The 17,604-nt window shown below is 31.9% G+C and overlaps 2 protein-coding genes across 6 annotated transcripts in view; both read right to left on the minus strand.

The window, feature by feature from the left end:
- LOC106774021 overlaps window positions 1-4,995 on the minus strand; it is a 28,557-nt gene extending 23,562 nt beyond the window's left edge. For 3 of the 4 annotated variants that reach the window (XR_001376704.2, XM_014660820.2, XM_014660818.2), the window contains exons 1-4: window positions 4,650-4,995; window positions 2,872-2,952; window positions 1,811-1,948; window positions 70-180 (exon numbers count right to left, since the gene is read on the minus strand). Coding sequence is in view for 2 of the 4 variants with exons in the window: in XM_014660820.2 (XP_014516306.1) it covers window positions 70-180; window positions 1,811-1,948; window positions 2,872-2,952; window positions 4,650-4,814 (495 nt within the window). In the remaining 2 variants the exon portion in view is untranslated. Of the gene's footprint in view, window positions 1-69; window positions 184-1,810; window positions 1,949-2,871; window positions 2,953-4,649 lie in introns of those variants that run through there. The other variant, XM_022785960.1, reaches the window with a different exon arrangement.
- A 7,154-nt stretch (window positions 4,996-12,149) lies between these two features.
- Window positions 12,150-16,169, minus strand: LOC106772958 (protein NUCLEAR FUSION DEFECTIVE 4). 2 transcript variants are annotated; one of them, XM_022786137.1, is made up of 4 exons: window positions 15,646-16,169; window positions 13,617-14,025; window positions 13,148-13,490; window positions 12,150-12,785 (listed from the first exon to the last, which is right to left on the minus strand). In XM_022786137.1, the coding sequence occupies exons 1-4, from the start codon at window positions 15,952-15,954 to the stop codon at window positions 12,305-12,307; spliced, it is 1,542 nt and encodes a 513-aa protein (XP_022641858.1). In that variant the 5' UTR covers window positions 15,955-16,169; the 3' UTR covers window positions 12,150-12,304. The 2 variants fall into 2 exon arrangements, with proteins under 2 accessions (XP_022641858.1, XP_014515096.1); XM_014659610.2 differs by having other exon boundaries at window positions 13,148-14,025; window positions 15,646-16,168.
- Window positions 16,170-17,604: the final 1,435 nt, after the last annotated feature.

A 17,604-nucleotide genomic window follows, 5' to 3' on the forward strand; every position in this document is an offset into this window, starting at 1 on the left:
CAGAAAAGAAAGAATGATAACAGAATAACTAAACTACATAATCATGTTACTAGCAGCAAGGTAATCCACCTGGAGATGAATATCATGAGGATCCTGTTTGTGAGATAAAATATGAGGTAATAAATAATTCACAACTGGTTGAAATTCAGCCTCAAGACCAGGCACAGAAACTCCTATTAGCTGCAAGACACAGATGACAAAACCAGCTCAGTTGGTAACAAAATGAACCTTTTCTTCATTTAAAAAAAAAAGTAAATTGTATTAGAAGCAGAAAGAGAGAAGAGTACACAATCATGGAGAATAGAGAAGTAGATAAAAAAAAACAAAGAAACATAAGTTCCAAAAAAGCCAATCAATGTAGACAAGTGTGACAGTAACAGAGCAAAAAGTAAATAAACTTTGTCAAGAAGTGTGTTGGAAGTCTCATATTGACTAGTGATAAGGCTAGTTTAGAATATACAAGTGCGTGCAAACCTCACCTTACAAATCAATTTTGTAGGGTTAAGTTAGCCATAAAATTCACTACTTAATATTATATCAGAGTCATGGTTTAGAATTTATCCTAGCGAAATTTGTTATTTGTTGGACATATTGTTTCACTCTCTATCAGACCACTCATTAATGTCTAGTCCCACGCACAATATGTATATACCTCGACATGGGGATTGTGTTAAAAGTCTCACATCAACTAGTAATAAGACTAATATAAAGTATATAAGTGGATGCAAACATCACCTTACTAGCCAGTTTTGTAAGATTGAGTTAAGTTTAAAGCTCACAACTTAACAAAGTGGTTTATGAAAAGCCTTTTGGTTTACAATGTTGCTATTTTGAGACAGGACAGATTAGAAGAGATTTTCAAGAAAATGCTCACAAAATATTAGGCAGGTGTCAACGAAAAATCTTTGGGAGGGTTTCAAGTGCAGCTTTGCATACATTAGCTTTAAAATAGTTTTCTTTGCAGTTTATATTTGTCAGGTGTTGGTTTTCTGTCTTGCATACTTTCCTCCCTCTACCCAACAAAATACAGAGAGTCAGAAATTTAAAAGTACAAATAAAAAAAGTTGACCATCTAGCATTCAGGTTAAGTTATAAATAGCAGCAACACAGGCATGGTAATTTAAAAAATTAAAGACATTCCATGGATAAAGAAGGAAGTAAAAAGAGAGAATGAAAAAGTTGTATCCACATGAGAAGAAAGAAGGAGAGAGGGATACAGAGGAGAGAAAATACATTGAATTCATAGAGAACACCAAAATGTGAGAGTCTTTTCTACACAAACCAAGATGAAATAGATTAAGTGAACGGATTGAACAGAGGGTTACTTTTTAATTGCTCTACATTTTCTGTCAAAAAGAATAGTGACAAAACAAGTCATGGAGGATGGTACTGTTCTAGTACCATGTACCATGATGAGAAGAGAAACTGAGTAGGAATATAATGAATTTCATGTTAGGTACACACGATTATTCTTATTGATAATGAAGAAGAGATACAATAATAAGGAACAAAATCAATATCTAATAATGGAAAATATTAGAATGTAATTGATTCATATCTCTAACATTTTCTTTTGGAAAAGATTTGGCGGTTATACTATATTTGAAGGATAAAGATATCTAAAAGAAGTGTACACCAACAGAGGTTATTCCTTTTATATACTGTTATAAATAAGCAACTAACTACCTAATTAACCAAATGGCTTAAAGTAAATAAAGAAAAAGATCTCACTCATTCATAGGATTTAACTCTAGATTCTAGAATAATAAAAAATGATTGAAACATAAATGGTAAAGCTATAATAAAATACCTGAACAAAGAAAATGGCAATGGGATTTCCACGCAAACAAGATATCCTCACATATCGGCATGGAGTGTAACTTGTAGGGTAGGTCATGTCACGTCTAGGTGCTTCACAACGTGGGCGAACTTTCTGGAATGTCTCTGGCTGGGAAGCCAATATGAAAGTAATCAACAAAGCATGGACCACAGTGTCATTGATCTTGCAATATGCATAATTAAAAGCAAAATAAACCATGTCTAATTACAGAGGAATAACACAGCATCATTGTCAAAATAAGGAATTGAAGGAGCACAGTTTAACATTGTAAGTGCATTTCTTTTATTAAAAGGCTGAACAGAAACAACCTCAGTTGAAAATAAAGTGGGATCCACGTGAAGTGTGACTCAACGATTTTACCTCCACCCTCCATACAGAGAAGTTGTGGGATGAATGCTAGCCAACATTACTGTTCCCAATCAATTATTTAATAATTTCATTTAATCAGCACAGCTTAATTACATCATATTCAAGAATGATCTTGTCAAGAAAGATTTCAAGAAGCATGCACCATGTTGATAATACTATGTCATTAAAAATCCAGAACATGTCTCCAGAAAACCTTGAATAAAAGACAATGAGACTAATAAATTCTCATTGTATTAAAATACCAAAGATTCAACCCAAAAATAAACACTAAAGTAAATTATTTTATCCACAATTTCCAGTCCAGACCACAATTATGCTTTTGAAAGATGTAATATCAAACAGTCCAAACCAGTTGATCCAATAAAAGCTTAACTCAACATAATTTATATTTGTTACTGTCTAAGGTGCCAATTTTTGCAATACCAGCTGGCTAATAAGTGTTGTCGTCAGGTTATATCATCATTTATTCAGCACTAATTAGATCTAAAAATATGCATCACACCATGAGGTACACCATATGCTTTCCCTTTAAAAACAATTGACTAACCAAAAATGACCCCATAAAGATTTGACTATACGGGCTTTATAAAGCAATAAAAATTACGAGAGGAAAAGAATAAGAATTGTCAATGATCATTGATTGACAACTTCCAGCCAGTAACCTTGTAACGTAAGCCAACCGCAATCTCCCACTCAAGTACAGACTTGTTATAAATCCGTATATGCGACAACAAGCAAGGCTCCTGCAACAAACAAACATAACTACCAGAGTTACACAAGGAGACACAAAACATCACAGATACAATAACAAATGTCCAACTGCTTCCAAAATGAATCATATGCAACACAGAAAAAGATGTTACAGGCCCCAAAAACTCACAACAAACAAACCATTTGCTGCATCGATCCTATCCACTGCCTACGCAACAACAAACTCTTCCTTTTCGTTTTCAAATTTGGGTGGACTTAAATAAATTTTAGGTCTCCAATATATATGACCACTTTTTCTTTAATTTTGGCACTCATTATTGTTTTCTCAAATTGGGTACCTAATAAATTAAAAGTGTTGGTTCAAGTTTCTTCCGTTACCTGCTTCAATTTAACTGTTCAAGTATCCATTAAGCTGAAAAACATGTCACACAAACTAGAACATTGAGGAATGATAACATCAAGTACCTTTTGTTACGTGTACCGAAAGAACACCATCATTTAATAAAAAACATTTTGATAGTTAGTTGAGGGATCAAAAGATTATAAATATTTCGGGGATCAATTAAAAGAATAAACATAATAGTAGGGAAGAAATACAAATAAACATTTCTTTCAAGGACTAAACCAAAAAATTTATACTTTATTGGGTACCTAATTTGAAAAAAAAAAAATATTAGCTAAAATTGATCATATATTGGACACCTGAAACTTACTTAAGCCATTTCAATACCAATAATCTGTGACTCCAGCCAAAATCCCTTCAATAATTATTGCAAAGAAACAAGGTTTTAAAAAACAGTCCGTCACTGTGATTTCAGCCACAAACATCAAGCTTTTTTAGGTCTACACAACAACAATTGTGGCAGCATTCTGCCACATTTTTCCACAATTTCCCAGTGTCACAGAACCCAATAAAACTGAAATGCAATTTAAAACCTTACTCAAGACATAGAAAATAAATAAACCCCCGAAATATGATTCCGAATACTCTATTAATATTAACTAATTACTGCCTGCTCAAGCAATCAAGTACAGAAATACATTAAAAGTGCAAAACCTAAGATCTAGCTTCACTCCTTTTGGAATCAAATTAAATGAAGTCCTTCATCTTGAACCAGACTTAGAGTTCAAAATCCAACTAATGGAAACATAATTAACTGTATATAAAGAGAGTGAGGTATTATTAAAACAAAAATTGAAAGTGCAAAACCAAAGTTGTTGTTTCACTCAATTATGCACCAAATTAAGCAGACAAATTAAGTTCTGTGTCTCGAAGCAGCCGTAGAGTTCAAAGCCAACAAAATGAAACAGTCATCCACCGTTTATAATCCAAAGTGCAAAACCTAAGTACCAGTTTCCGTCTTTTATGCACCAAATTAAACAAATAAACAAGGTTCTCCATCTTAAAATAGCCATATAGCTCAAAAACCAATCGAAAGAAACAATCATCTACCGTTTATAATCGAAAGTACAAAACCTAAGTTCAGGCTTTATTCATTCATAAAGCTCATGATCAGGAAGCAGACCTAGAGTTCAAAAAGTAAACGAAGGAAACAATCGTTCACCGTATATGAAGTGATTATAGCACTACAAAACCGAATAAGTCAGAGGAAAATTACTATTAACACAGTTATTATGAGAAGCATGAGAATGAAAAATGAAGAAAATGTTGAGCCGCATTGAAGAGAGAGAGAGAGAGAGAGAGAGAGAGAGAGAGAGAGGGACTGACGTCGAGTTCTAGAAGAATCCACTCCTTGGTGTTGGTGGCGGTGGACCAATGAGTACGGAGGTCTGTGTCGAGGACATGGAGAGCTTTCTGCGACGGCGATTCTCGCGACGTGGCTTTCACCTTGAACGGAAGCGCCTTCACGCGAGGCTCCAACTCCACTTCCATTCCACCGATTCAATCAATAATCACAATTCACAACACAAAAATCGTTAGGGTTTTATGGTTTTAATGTTATGCATTGGTTCCGTTGCACTGTGATTGTGTCACTCAGGGAGACACAGATAACAACACTGGAAAGAAGAAAGGAAAACCCAAACCAAGCCTTCAATATGTTTTGGACCTTCCACTGCACAGGCGGCATTTATTCGAATTAAATTGAAATTAAACTTAATCTAATTGGAATACAGAAAAACATTAATGAGTTGCATCCATTTATTAAATTAATTATTAATTATACAAGGATAAATATTAAATATAAAATCATAAAACAATCGGTTTTCTTGGTATGCTTTTTCAACTTTTTTCTTTCAACATATAATTATTAAATAATGAGTTTTTTTTTTCTAAATATATTTGTAACCGTTAAATTTTGACGAATTTGTTTTTATCCACTTTGAAACTTTAAATATAAAAATATATTTCTTTTAATTCAATTTATTTAAAAAATTATTACGTGTTGATATGTTATGTTCTTAACTAATCTATTTACATTTTAGTATATTTCAATTCAAGTATAATTTAAAATATAGTTAATACAAAAAGTATTTAACATTATTGGATTATAAAATGACTATATCAATATATTTAAAATTCAGAAATTATATTAAAATCTACGTCAAGACAAATTTTAATTTTGCGATTAAGAGTCTATAAACATATTATGGCTTCTTTTTTTATAAGTTTGTCAATAAGTTTTCTTTATATGTTTTTTTAACTTTTTTACTTTAACACAGGAGTATTAAATAATAAGTTTTATTTTTATATGTTATCAATGTTTTTTAAGATTTTTAGTATTATTTTAATAGAAAAACTTAATGTAATATTTTTATTTAAATTTTAATTAAAAAATTTAATGATTAAACATGCTTAATTTTTAATAATTATAATATAATTATTTTGGTTATGAATTGAGGTTATCCTTTTACTAGTCTTGATACTTATAATAAAGATTCAATGAGCTCAGCAATGCATAATAATTGCAATCGGTTATCTATTTACTTCAAATTTGAATTTATAGATTTTTGGATGAATTTTGGATTATTCGCGGTCTAATTGTGACTTAATTGGTGTTAATCATGTTTTGTCGTAAACTAATATTCATTAAGTCTAATTATTGTTTAAGGGTGATCGTTCAGTTTGTATGGTACAACTGCTCAGTCTGTGGGTTATCTCATTAACGTTCCTGATTGTGTGAACCGTTTGTTCCTAGGTTAACTGGACACCCATACAGTACACAAGCTCCTAATCCCGAACATACCATGATATGCAAAGGGGTTTGTTGTGAAAAAGGTATTGAACACTTTAAGGGAGGTGGAGTTCTCTCTTTGACAGGTCGACTAGGCAACTGTAATTGACGACCTCAAATTGAGGGAATGTAATAGTTGAGGATAAGTTTCAACTGCTAAGAGTAGGACACGTGGGTACATTGGTACTCGTGCATCCCAAGAAACAAAGGGTTACAAGGTATGCGTTGTTAGATCTTCCTTGATTTGATGGTTGGGGTTTATCTATTAGGATGCCCATTTCGGTTATAATAAGGGTGAGGCTCAACGTCATTTTCATCACTACTCTCAACTTTCTCTAAAGTACCGTACATTTATATTTCTCTCTCTCTAAGGTAATAATGTTTATTGTTCTCTTGTCTTCGTCTTAGGACTCTGAAGGGATAGGAGGCTGAGGATATGCTGATGATGTGTTGTCATCATTTGTGTCATCAGTCAGGTCATCCATCTTCATATCAACAACTTTTAGATGAACATCTTGAGAAAGTTGAACCTGACTCCTACCCAACTACACTTGAATGGGTAAGAATTTATGCAGGCCTTTGAGGTGATTTTCAAGACCCTCAATGTTACTCTCACTCCTTCCTACTTTTTATATTTCTTTTGGACCCACCCACATGGGAGAAGGGGAGGGTGTCTCTAATCTTTGAGAAAGGGAAGTGGTTATTTACTCTGTTCAATACCTTTGTTAAGAGATTCAAGACGAACTACCTCAAGGTAGTAATAAAGGAGACCGGTTGGTCAAAGTTTTACGCTGATAATAGTCAACCGAAATTTCCCTTTTACTGGATGGAAAACCCAAGGAAACTAACATCACGGGCATAGTCAATGATAACACTTAGGAAGTTAAAAGCGGTTAGAGTGATTAACCAATTACCTTGCCGCCTCCCTTCCCGAAGCCTCATCAGTCTCATTGACTCTATCAATATTTGTAATAGGGTGTTCAGTAAGCTTTCAATTGTATTGTGTTTTCTAACTCGTCGTTGTTAACTTGGCTAAATTTTGTGGTATTTCAAACATAATGGTATCCTTGAATCTAGAAAATGATGCCTTCTCTAAGATTATTGCTTAGTGAAAAGTCACGACAAAAGTTGCTCGGGGGGAGGGGTATGTTTAGTACTCGATAGACCTCTATATTGGCCCCCACTTCCAAGCGTCCTTCTTTTGGCAAAAGGGCTTCTATGCATGACCCGCATGCCACCAGACCACCAACTATTTTCCCCTAATCGACTCTTATCACGATAGTTCCCTCGACTGCTCAAGAAAAAGAGAAAAGGAAGTCCCACAAGGAGAGGTTTTATTCCTCTCAAAGAGGAGTAGAAAAAAGGTCACTCCTTCATGTCCCTTCCCACATGGTCGTTTAATATGGCGATCTACAAGGCTACGAGGGCCAACTTCAACCTAGACTTGTTTTACATGGAATCTAACCTCTTTTTACAACCTAAGAAAGAAACATTAATTATTATTATTATTATCAAAAACACTTTGAGTTACTTGGTTTAAAAAACTTAAAGGACTCTCCCTTTTAACAGTGTATTAAATAATTTCTAACATACATTTAATTATTTTTAATTCTTTTTAATATTTTTATTTGTTAGTTGTATTTATCATGTAAAATATTGTTTTGGTATATTTATATAAATATTTTTATTTTTTAATTCATTACCATAAGTGTAATTATATCACTAGAATTGTATAAAAAATATTGTTTATTATATAGTATAATAATTTAATATTATTGTTATGAATCTTCTTTATCCCATCCAACATTTATTGAATTTTAAAAAATGAAATATTTATCTAAATTTCAATTAATATTAGTTTAACTTTTATTCCTTGTGTAATTTTATTCAAGTGAGTATTAGTGGTTAAAAAAAAGATTCCATTATAATTTAAAGAATAAGAATAAAATGACATTTAAAATATTTTTTAAATTTGAATATACGTTTTATTTTTTTGTGGTATTTTTCAAATTATTTTTAATTTTAATTAACTTTGTTTTATCAATGTTTGTAAATTTAATTAAATATTTTAGTTTTCATGGAATTTTATTTGCTACTCTAATTTATAATATACTACAAAATATAAAATTCAGAGGAAACTTCAATATTATTACTTCTACCATTTCCATTTTATAAAATTAAAAGTTAGATGCAAATACAAAATAATAAAAATAATAATATTAATAGTAAATAATGATATATTATTATTATTATATACTAACTTTATAATGACGAAAGAACTAAATAAATTCTAAATCTTTAACAAATAACTTTTTTTATATTTTAAGTATTTAATAATATTTTTATATTATTTATCTAATAAATTAAATATTTTATTCAAGTTATTTGAGTCAAACATGTCGGTGAGTTAAAACATAATATAATGTTAAAAATTATAGATATTATACATAAAAAAAAAGATGCATGTATATAAACATTTTTCTAGAAATTTAGAACAAAATTTTACCATTTATTAAGTAATTTGAAAAGAAAAAGATATATTGAACAACGAAAATAAGATTGAATCAAACTTATTTAAGAAAATATATCTAACTTCAAATTTAAGTCATGTAAATGCTCCGTTAATGAGCCATGTAAATGCTCCATTAATGTAGAGAGAGAAAGAGAAAGATTGTTAAGGATAATGGGGAGGTGTAGGGTATTTTTGGAATAAAGAAAATAGTGGGGAGGTGTAGAATATTTTTGAAATAAATTAAATTAATAGGGAGGTACAGGTCCCACTTGGGGAGGTGTAGTGAGCAACACCCAAGAGGAAGATGAGATAAAAACTTCTTATGTATTGAGTTTGAGTATATAGGTGAAGATAAACTTTTTCTTTAATGATAAATATGAGATAAGAAAACTAGGTTATGAATGACATGTTAATGGAAATAATGGATGTTTCGAGTGTAAATTTGTGTCGAGTGTTGAAGATTGGATGGACGAAGCCTGGAGCATTCTAGGTGGTGTGAAAGGTCGGACGGTCCATGAAGGCTGGATGCTTTTCCTGGTGTGGAAGGCAGAACGGACGACCGAAGGAAGGGTGAGCACCTGTTGAATGTCGAACGGTTTCCTGTTGTTTCCTCGTACTCCAAGTTGTTGGTTCTCCTTCCTCGCTCTCTAGACCGGATGGGCGAGTACCTGTCAAAAGCATTTCGACGCTTATGTCAGTTAAGTGACCGAACGATTATATCAAGGGATGAAAGTAATGTATAATGTGCAGCGAGTGCAATATGGTCTGAAGACATACCTGAGACCTCTATTTATATTAGTTGTAATGGATTTTTACCTTTCGTGGGCTTGACGACGGTCCAATCACGCCTTAACCTCTATTAGGAACTTTAATCAGTTGTTATCGTTTATAATCTATTCACTTGGTTGGACGGGATTGTCCTGATAGTCACCGGAATAGGTACCGATCGGTATGACGAGTTGGCTAGACTGGTGTGGTCGGACGGTCTGCCCTTGCCTATGAGACCATACGGTCCCAGGGTACCGTACGGTACAATGGAGATTGTGACACAAACAAAAAAGGGTGTAGGAAATGCAGGAAGGATAAGATAAAATAAAATAAGGTTATGCTTATAGTATAATTAGGTTATGTTTATACATTACACAAGGACATTTTAATATTTTATACACTTCATGGAAGTATCGAAAGAAACTATAAAGGTGAAAAGCGATTGACCCTTATTTGACTTGGGGCCATTTTGCCACTTTATATCAGATATAACACTGTAATGTTACATTAAAACAACAAACATTCATTGTTTTCTTTATTATTATAATACATTAATTTTGATTATTATAGTCTTATAATGGGTCATTGGATAAATGGTTTAATACCTATTTTGGTCCCTCCTTTGGGAGGGTTTGTTCAAAGTGGTCCCTCCTTTTTTCAAAAGTTCACTTAAGTCCTACCTTTTGCAAAAACTGTTCAAAGTGGTCCCTCCTTTTTTCAAAAGTTCACTTAAGTCCTACCTCTTGCAAAAACTGTTCAAAGTGGTCCTTTTTGCTAACGGCGTTAATTCTGCTAACGACAGAGCTGCCAGCTGGCTATTATGTGTTAAAAAATATTATTAATTGTGACGTGGAAATGTAATAAAATTAGGATTAAAATTAAAATTGAAATTGGGGTAATNTGNNGTAATTAGGCAAACTGATTTTGGGGATCTTCTTCTCTTAAGAACTCCATTGATTTGTTAGTGGTGGATCCAAATCCTTTTGCACGATTATAATGGGTAGAACAAACACAAGTGATCTTCCTATCGCTGGCTGAGATGGTTCAAGTAAGCATGGAACAAAGTCTGAGACATTTACAACAAAGGGCTCTCGTCTGCCGCTGGAAAACTCTGCTTCTTTCTCAGTTTTCTTCACCTTTTTTTTTCTCTGCATTTGGGGTTTGTGAGGTAAATTTCCAGAGTAGAAAACGGAAAAAAAAGAAGGAATAATACATAGTGAAGTATGATGCCAGTTCGGGCCATTGTAAAGGTATCGAGTGACTGGTAATTGTCAATAAACTAAGTTGTCAGTGGTAAAGGTCATGATTTTGTAGTTGGTTTGTAAAGAAACTGTTGTATAAAATGACATACAAGTGGTAAAAAGCTCCTTGTCCAAATTAATTGCGGAAGGGTTGTCCGATTTGCAATTTGGGAATTTAGGGTTTCTCTTCTCTGCAGGTTTGAAACGTGATGGAGAAAATGCGATATGTGCGAACTGGTTGTCAACAGTGGTTATCCGATTTTGGGCCGGCCATGGTTACACAATCGGAGGCGCAGGGAGCTGCCGTGGAGGCCGATTTGGCTCGCGTGGAGGAATTTGGTGCGAGACGCTTTACTGGCGTGACCACCTTCAGTAAGAAGAAGATCCCAGTTTGCCTAATTACCAGATTACCCAAATTTCAATTTTAATTTTAACCCTAATTTTATTACATTTCCACGTCACAATTAATAATATTTTTTAACACATAATAGCCAGCTGGTAGCTCTGCCGTTAGCAGAATTAACACCGTTAGCAAAAAGGACCACTTTGAACAGTTTTTGCAAAAGGTAGGACTTAAGTGAACTTTTGAAAAAAAGGAGGGACCACTTTGAACAAGCCCTCCAAAAAGAGGGAACAAAATAGGTATTAAACCTAGATAAATTTAGTATGTGAAAAAAAAAGAGTAATCGATTATAGTTGAATATTTCAAGTGCCATTTGAAAACTCGAATAACAATAAAATGAAAAGCTTCAACACTAAAAAGCAAATGATTTAATGACGTTCTTTTAATACGCAAAAGAAACGAAAAAAATGTTACAAATAATATTTTACGAAAAAAAAAATGTTACAAATCATATGTTCCGTAGGGTTTACAACCATCATTACTGTGTATGGTACGGTCTGCCATCTAATCAGGTTGTCTTCCATCTAATCAGGTTGTCTTTTCAAGTCGTCGAACCAATTAGGTCATTCTCCAGGACTTCTTTTCCGGTTGTTTCTTTTCCGGTTGTTTCCAGCAGTAATGGTTCATTAAGTTCCTAATATATATTAAGATATGATTAAATCGTCATTAGACAAGCACAAAGTAAAGGCTCATCACAACTAATATAAATAAAGGTCCCATCACAATCTTTGATTTGGAAGATGAAAGATAACTAGGAAGTCTGTCTGGTCTTCAAGACAACCTAAAATGTTTTGAATAGGATACTTCAAGATAAAACAAAAATGTTTTTTACTTGTGCATGATTAGTCTTGAAATAATTTTTTCTTTCAAACAGCATTAACCATTAAATTTCGAGTTAAATTAATTTTAATCAACTGTAATATGATATTTTGTTTTCTTTATCTCTTCTTTGATTTTAGCTACATGATTTTAGAAAATTTACAATTTTAGTCCAAAACTACATTTGACATACATTTAAAATAACTTTTCTTCATCATTTTAATGGACTGCAATGATATTTTTAAAACTTTAGGATCAAAATAAAAATTACCCTAAACTTCTGGACTAAGAGTACATGCAATAAAGTTATCGATTCATTTCAAAATCAATAATCTTTATCTAAAGCAGTGTTTTAACGAGTGAGTTATATATTATAATTTGCCTACCTATAATTGATGAACACTTGAAAGATAATGATACAATCTTCTTTACACATGAGAGTTTTTCTTATCCCGTAGCTATGTTGTTTCTGTTATCATTCTTTTCAAAATTGTCATAAGCTTGTTTAGTCCTTAAGAAGAACAAGAAACTTGAAACCAAGCCCAGCATTGAAATGCAGCTCCACCAAATGAATGTTTGCAGGTAGCACTTTCTCCCAATGCACATGGACATTTCTTGCAGCCAAATTTCATGGGTTGAGTTAATTGCATTGGAATCATAAACCAAAGCTGCAAGAAGGCCATAGAGACATGAACCTAAAGGAATGTTGGTGATGAGGATGTTGTGGTTCACTCCAACGTTGTTTGGACCAAATAGCTCTGAGGTAATAGACACTGCTGCAGAAAACACAAAGCCTGAACTCAACCCTATCAAGGCAGTGCCTATGTGCAATGCTGCTCCACTACCAGATATGACCAACAAAATGAATGCAATTGGTGTTGGCACCAAGGCTGCTGCAAACCACCCTGTTCTTGCAAAGTGCATTCTCCTGCATTCTCATGCAACATATTAGCTCATTAGTAACTTGGTAAAAGGAATCAAAGTGATCCTAAATACAATTTTTTGCTAGAACTTGTGGTAGAATAAGTGTCATGCTTTGTTATTCTTTTTTAATCAATTTGAGTTGAATCCATTTAAGGGGAGAGTTCTCCCAACCAACACCTATTTACTGGCATGCTTATTAGCTCATGTTTTGACCACATTATATCATGTAGGAGTCCTATTATCTCTAATCGATATGAGATTTATAACACAAACTAACTTTATTAATACTTGTTTAAGAAGTCATGCAATAATCATATTATCTCTACTCGATATGAGACTTTCAACACAAACTAACTTTATCAATACCTGTTGTTTAAGAAGTCTGGTGCAGCTGCAAGAAGGCGACCAAAGAAGGAACATGTGGAGTAGAGTGTGACAAGAGAAGAAGTGTGGGAATAGTGTCCTAGTGATTGGGAAATTTGGCCCAAGTTGTTGCTGTAAGACAAACCAATTGTTCCTCCACAGAAATATGCTATGTAGTACAACCAGAATTCCCATCTACGTACCAGCAACTTAATTGAATGCTCTTCCCCCAGCATTGCAAGCTGCTCTCTCTCCAAGAGACTTTTCTTCTCTACTGTGCTTTGTGTACTTTTACTCCTCGCGCTGTCCTCGATGTTAATGAGTTCTTGGTACACCTCTTTATCATCTAGGTCAGTACGAGTGAGTATTGAGTAGTAGAAGGAAAAGCTTGTGGAGAGAGAAAAGCCAGAAGATTTCATAGAATAGACAAGAGAAGGAACAAAAATGAGCAGCACAAGGAGAAAAAGGGCACCTAGAAGGATAACACGAGCAGTGGCAAGTGTGTAAGAGAAGGAATATAGGAAGATGAGGTAGAGGCCAGTTACAAGGGCAAGGATGTTGAGGCACAGGAAGATTGATGAATCATGCTTAATGGTGTCAACAGAATGTGGTTGAGGCTTTGGTTGATGGAGAATTGGGATGAGTACTAGAAGAGATATCAGCACTGGAAGTATTGCATTGAGTAATAGGTAGAGAGTGTCATCGTTTGAGTTTATTGCATTGGCAATGAGCGTGTACAAAGCTGCACTCACACCATTGAAACTAACACTCAGGGATAATGCAAGTGAACGGTTTGAAGGAAAATGTCTGATGCATAGGACATAGCAGATGGTGTTGAACCAGGAGATGCTGCAGCCAGCAATCAGACACAGAAAGAAAACCTGTTCAATTTGTAGAAATGTTTTTCTGTTAGAAGCAATCAAATTGGAATAGTTTGTACAGATATAATATTAGTTGATCTGTACTACTTTGATATGCTAACCATGAAAAATCAGTAGAATGTGAATGCGTTTTATTGAAAATTAATATTCAAATAAACAACACTAAGTGAGACCTTTTCTGTTTTATGGGGTGCTTTGGATTCATCTTTTGATTCATAGTTGTGAAAATTTGAACTTGTTAAAAGGTGATCCAAAAGATGCTCTTTGAGAACTACTTTCATATAGGTTAGATATTTGCCAAAAACTTAACCAAAGCTTACAAACGAAGGATGGTGGAAAGGCATAATTAATTTATAATATATATAAAAAAAACAAATAATTGCAATAGATAACATGAAATAGGGAAATTAACAACTTGTTTTTCATATATACAACTCTCTTTTATTATAGAAATAACTTTTTTTGACAACTTTTTTATTACAGTCTATATAATAATTCATTATTGATCTGTTTTAAATATACAAACTAATAAAATAGTGGCACATAATTTATTATTAAAAAATTATTAAAAAAGATTGTTAATATATCATAATCTTTTTGTAATAATACTATCGTGAGTCATCTAATGATATTTTGAGTAAATAGTTAAGTGATTATGAACTAATCATGTATCATTACTTTATAAAAAGATGGGTATAATGTGTCCAATTTGATAAATTAGATTGAAATACACCGTATAAATAATACATATATAAGGGAAGAAAAATTCATTTTTGCATGTTTTTTTCATTGGGTCATATTTATTATGATTTTGACTTATCTTATACACAAATGTTGATATACCCTACCTCCACTTGATGGGAAAGGGTAGGTGATCTAACTAATGGTGGAAAAAACTTCACAAGAATGCTTCATGATTTAGTGTAGTTTTTTTTTTACAAGAAAATGAGACTTTTTATTATGTTTTTATTTCTTACTATTGTGATTTGGTAGAGTTTTTAAACAACACATAATCCTAATCCTAAAAGTTAATGGATTAGGTGAACCACTACATTAATTTGATTGCTATAAATTAAGAAAAATAAGTGAAGAGAAATATGAGAATAAGTTGGGTGAGATTTGGATTCTAACTTAACTTTTTTTAATGTTTTAGTTTTTTCTCCTTCCATGAATATCTAATTTTTGCTTTTTTATGATTGAAAAAAGTGATTGTTAAAAAAGCAGAAACACAAACTTTTTGAATTAAGTTTGCTTAAAATTAAGTTATTATTTCAAACTTAGAATATGTATTCTTTAAAATATTTATTACTTAAAAAAGAATCAAATTGTTTATTTTTAAAATAAAAGTAAAAGTGTATTATATTTTAAAAAAATAAAAAATAAACGCTGCAATATCTTATAAATGTTTGGAAAATAAACGCTGCAAAAAAGTAAAGGGATAAGACATACAATCATCTTTAACTAAATAGCTTAAAATAATAAATTTATGAAATATTAAATTTTTCATTTTTAATTAATGTAAAATTCAATTTGACACTTGAAAAAAATAATCAATAGGAATAATTATGAATGTAGGAAATTAAAATGCAAAGAGATGGAAGCAAGTGTAAGAAAACTAACAAGAGAATAAGGCAAAGTGATGAAGCGATGAATGAGAAGCCATTGGAAGCCATAGCCGAAGAGTCCCATGAAAGCAGCGATGAAGAGAACGACCCAGAAAGGAAAATGAAGGAGAGAGAGACCAGAGCACCACCCAAAGGCTTTTCCCATGTCTGAGGCCACAGAGAGATAGTTCAGCTGAAGCTGAGTTATCTCAAGCACAGATTTCAAATCCGAAGAGTACGATGAGAAATCGAAGTTCGTCCCGGTGAATGCCTGCAACCATATCGACGCACAAAGAATCACCCATTTTCTTGATTCTCCTACCATCGTATATTTACCATTCAATTCAAAAACTGAACTTTTATTACTTTCTGCAATTTCTTCTTCTGCTTCATCTTCTTCTCTCAACCACCACCGTGATAAAAACAGGAAAATAAGCTTTTCTTTCCATCTTCTTTTTTGATTCGGTTGGTGACGTGGTTTGCTGCTTTTAGGGATAATGGTTGGTGCTGGTCTCTATCTTCTTTCTTTTTTTCTATTATCATTACAAATTATTTTCAAGTTATTATATAAATATATATATATATATATATATATATATATATATATATATATATATTTACAACGAATTGAGTGAGGTACAAATAATGTCTCCTCACAATTTTATTCATAAAATGAAAACTTTATCACAATCCGTGTATTATTTGTGTATATATCCACAAATATTAAGAAATATATTTTATATATTTTTGAAATAAAATTAAAGAAAATATATAAAATTTAATTTAAATAAGATAAAATATAAACTAAAATTTAATTTTAATTAAACTTAATCTAATGAAATATAATATAATTTTATTTTAAATTAAATTAAATACAAATTAAGTTATATTTTTATTTTTCCAATAACAAGTATTCACAAATTAAGTGATATAATATCTGTATTAATTTATTTATAAATGAATATTAAAATACTCTTTATTCATAATATGTGAATAATAAATATTTGCAAATATCAATTATATTTATTATAGATTTTATCTGATAAACATCCATATATATATATATATATATATATATATATATATGACTCTTTTAAAAGAGATGTGGTCTTATTATGCTTTTGTTTTCTATTATAGTGATTTAACTATATATTTTGTATGTTATTTTATTGTACTTTTTGTATGTGTGTAACTTTAGATGTAAAAGGATCACAAGAATAAAAAAGGTAAATTATTTGAAGGTCCTTCATGTTATGAAGGAGCAGAAAGCAATAAAAGGAGTCCACCGAGTTTTGAATGGTAGACAGAGAGAAAGGTCCACAATGCAAATCTGCCATTACTTGGTTAGTTTGAGAATTCACGTTTTTTCAATATCCAAATACAACGTTCTTTACATAAATGTTATTTATAATAAATACGCACTTTCCATTTTAATAAAGTGTTTAGTATTTTTAAATTTGGTGGTTGGTCTTCAAAGCTTTCCTTTATTTAATACTGAAAACATTTTATATTTTTACTTATCCTATTACTTGGTCTGGTAATCAATGAGATGATGGTACATTTAATACTGTCAGAAAAATGTAAATGAAAAAAAGGACAGTTCATCAGAAAATGAAAGAGTAAAAAATAAATTCAATTTAATTATTTTCAAAAATTATGTCTCTTTTATAAAATTAAAATACATACTTATTTAATGTGTTTCAAAAAATTTGTGTAAAATATATTTTTAATAAACAATAGAGATTACATTATAATTTATCATGAAATTTAGTTTATTATACTATGACTAATCATAACTTACAAACAACTAGACAAAAGAAGGGATATTCGGTCCGCAACCGCAATCATAATAAACCCCTTCCGGGTTTACAGCATGATGGAAACAGCAGAAAGTGATCAAAAGAACCAAGTAGGGAAAATTTATCATCTGGTTTAAGATTCAGTTATGTAATATGGAAATCTTCTGAAATATATA

Source organism: Vigna radiata, chromosome 9 (genome assembly GCF_000741045.1).
Source record: "Vigna radiata var. radiata cultivar VC1973A chromosome 9, Vradiata_ver6, whole genome shotgun sequence".
In the NCBI taxonomy this organism is placed as follows: domain Eukaryota; kingdom Viridiplantae; phylum Streptophyta; class Magnoliopsida; order Fabales; family Fabaceae; genus Vigna; species Vigna radiata.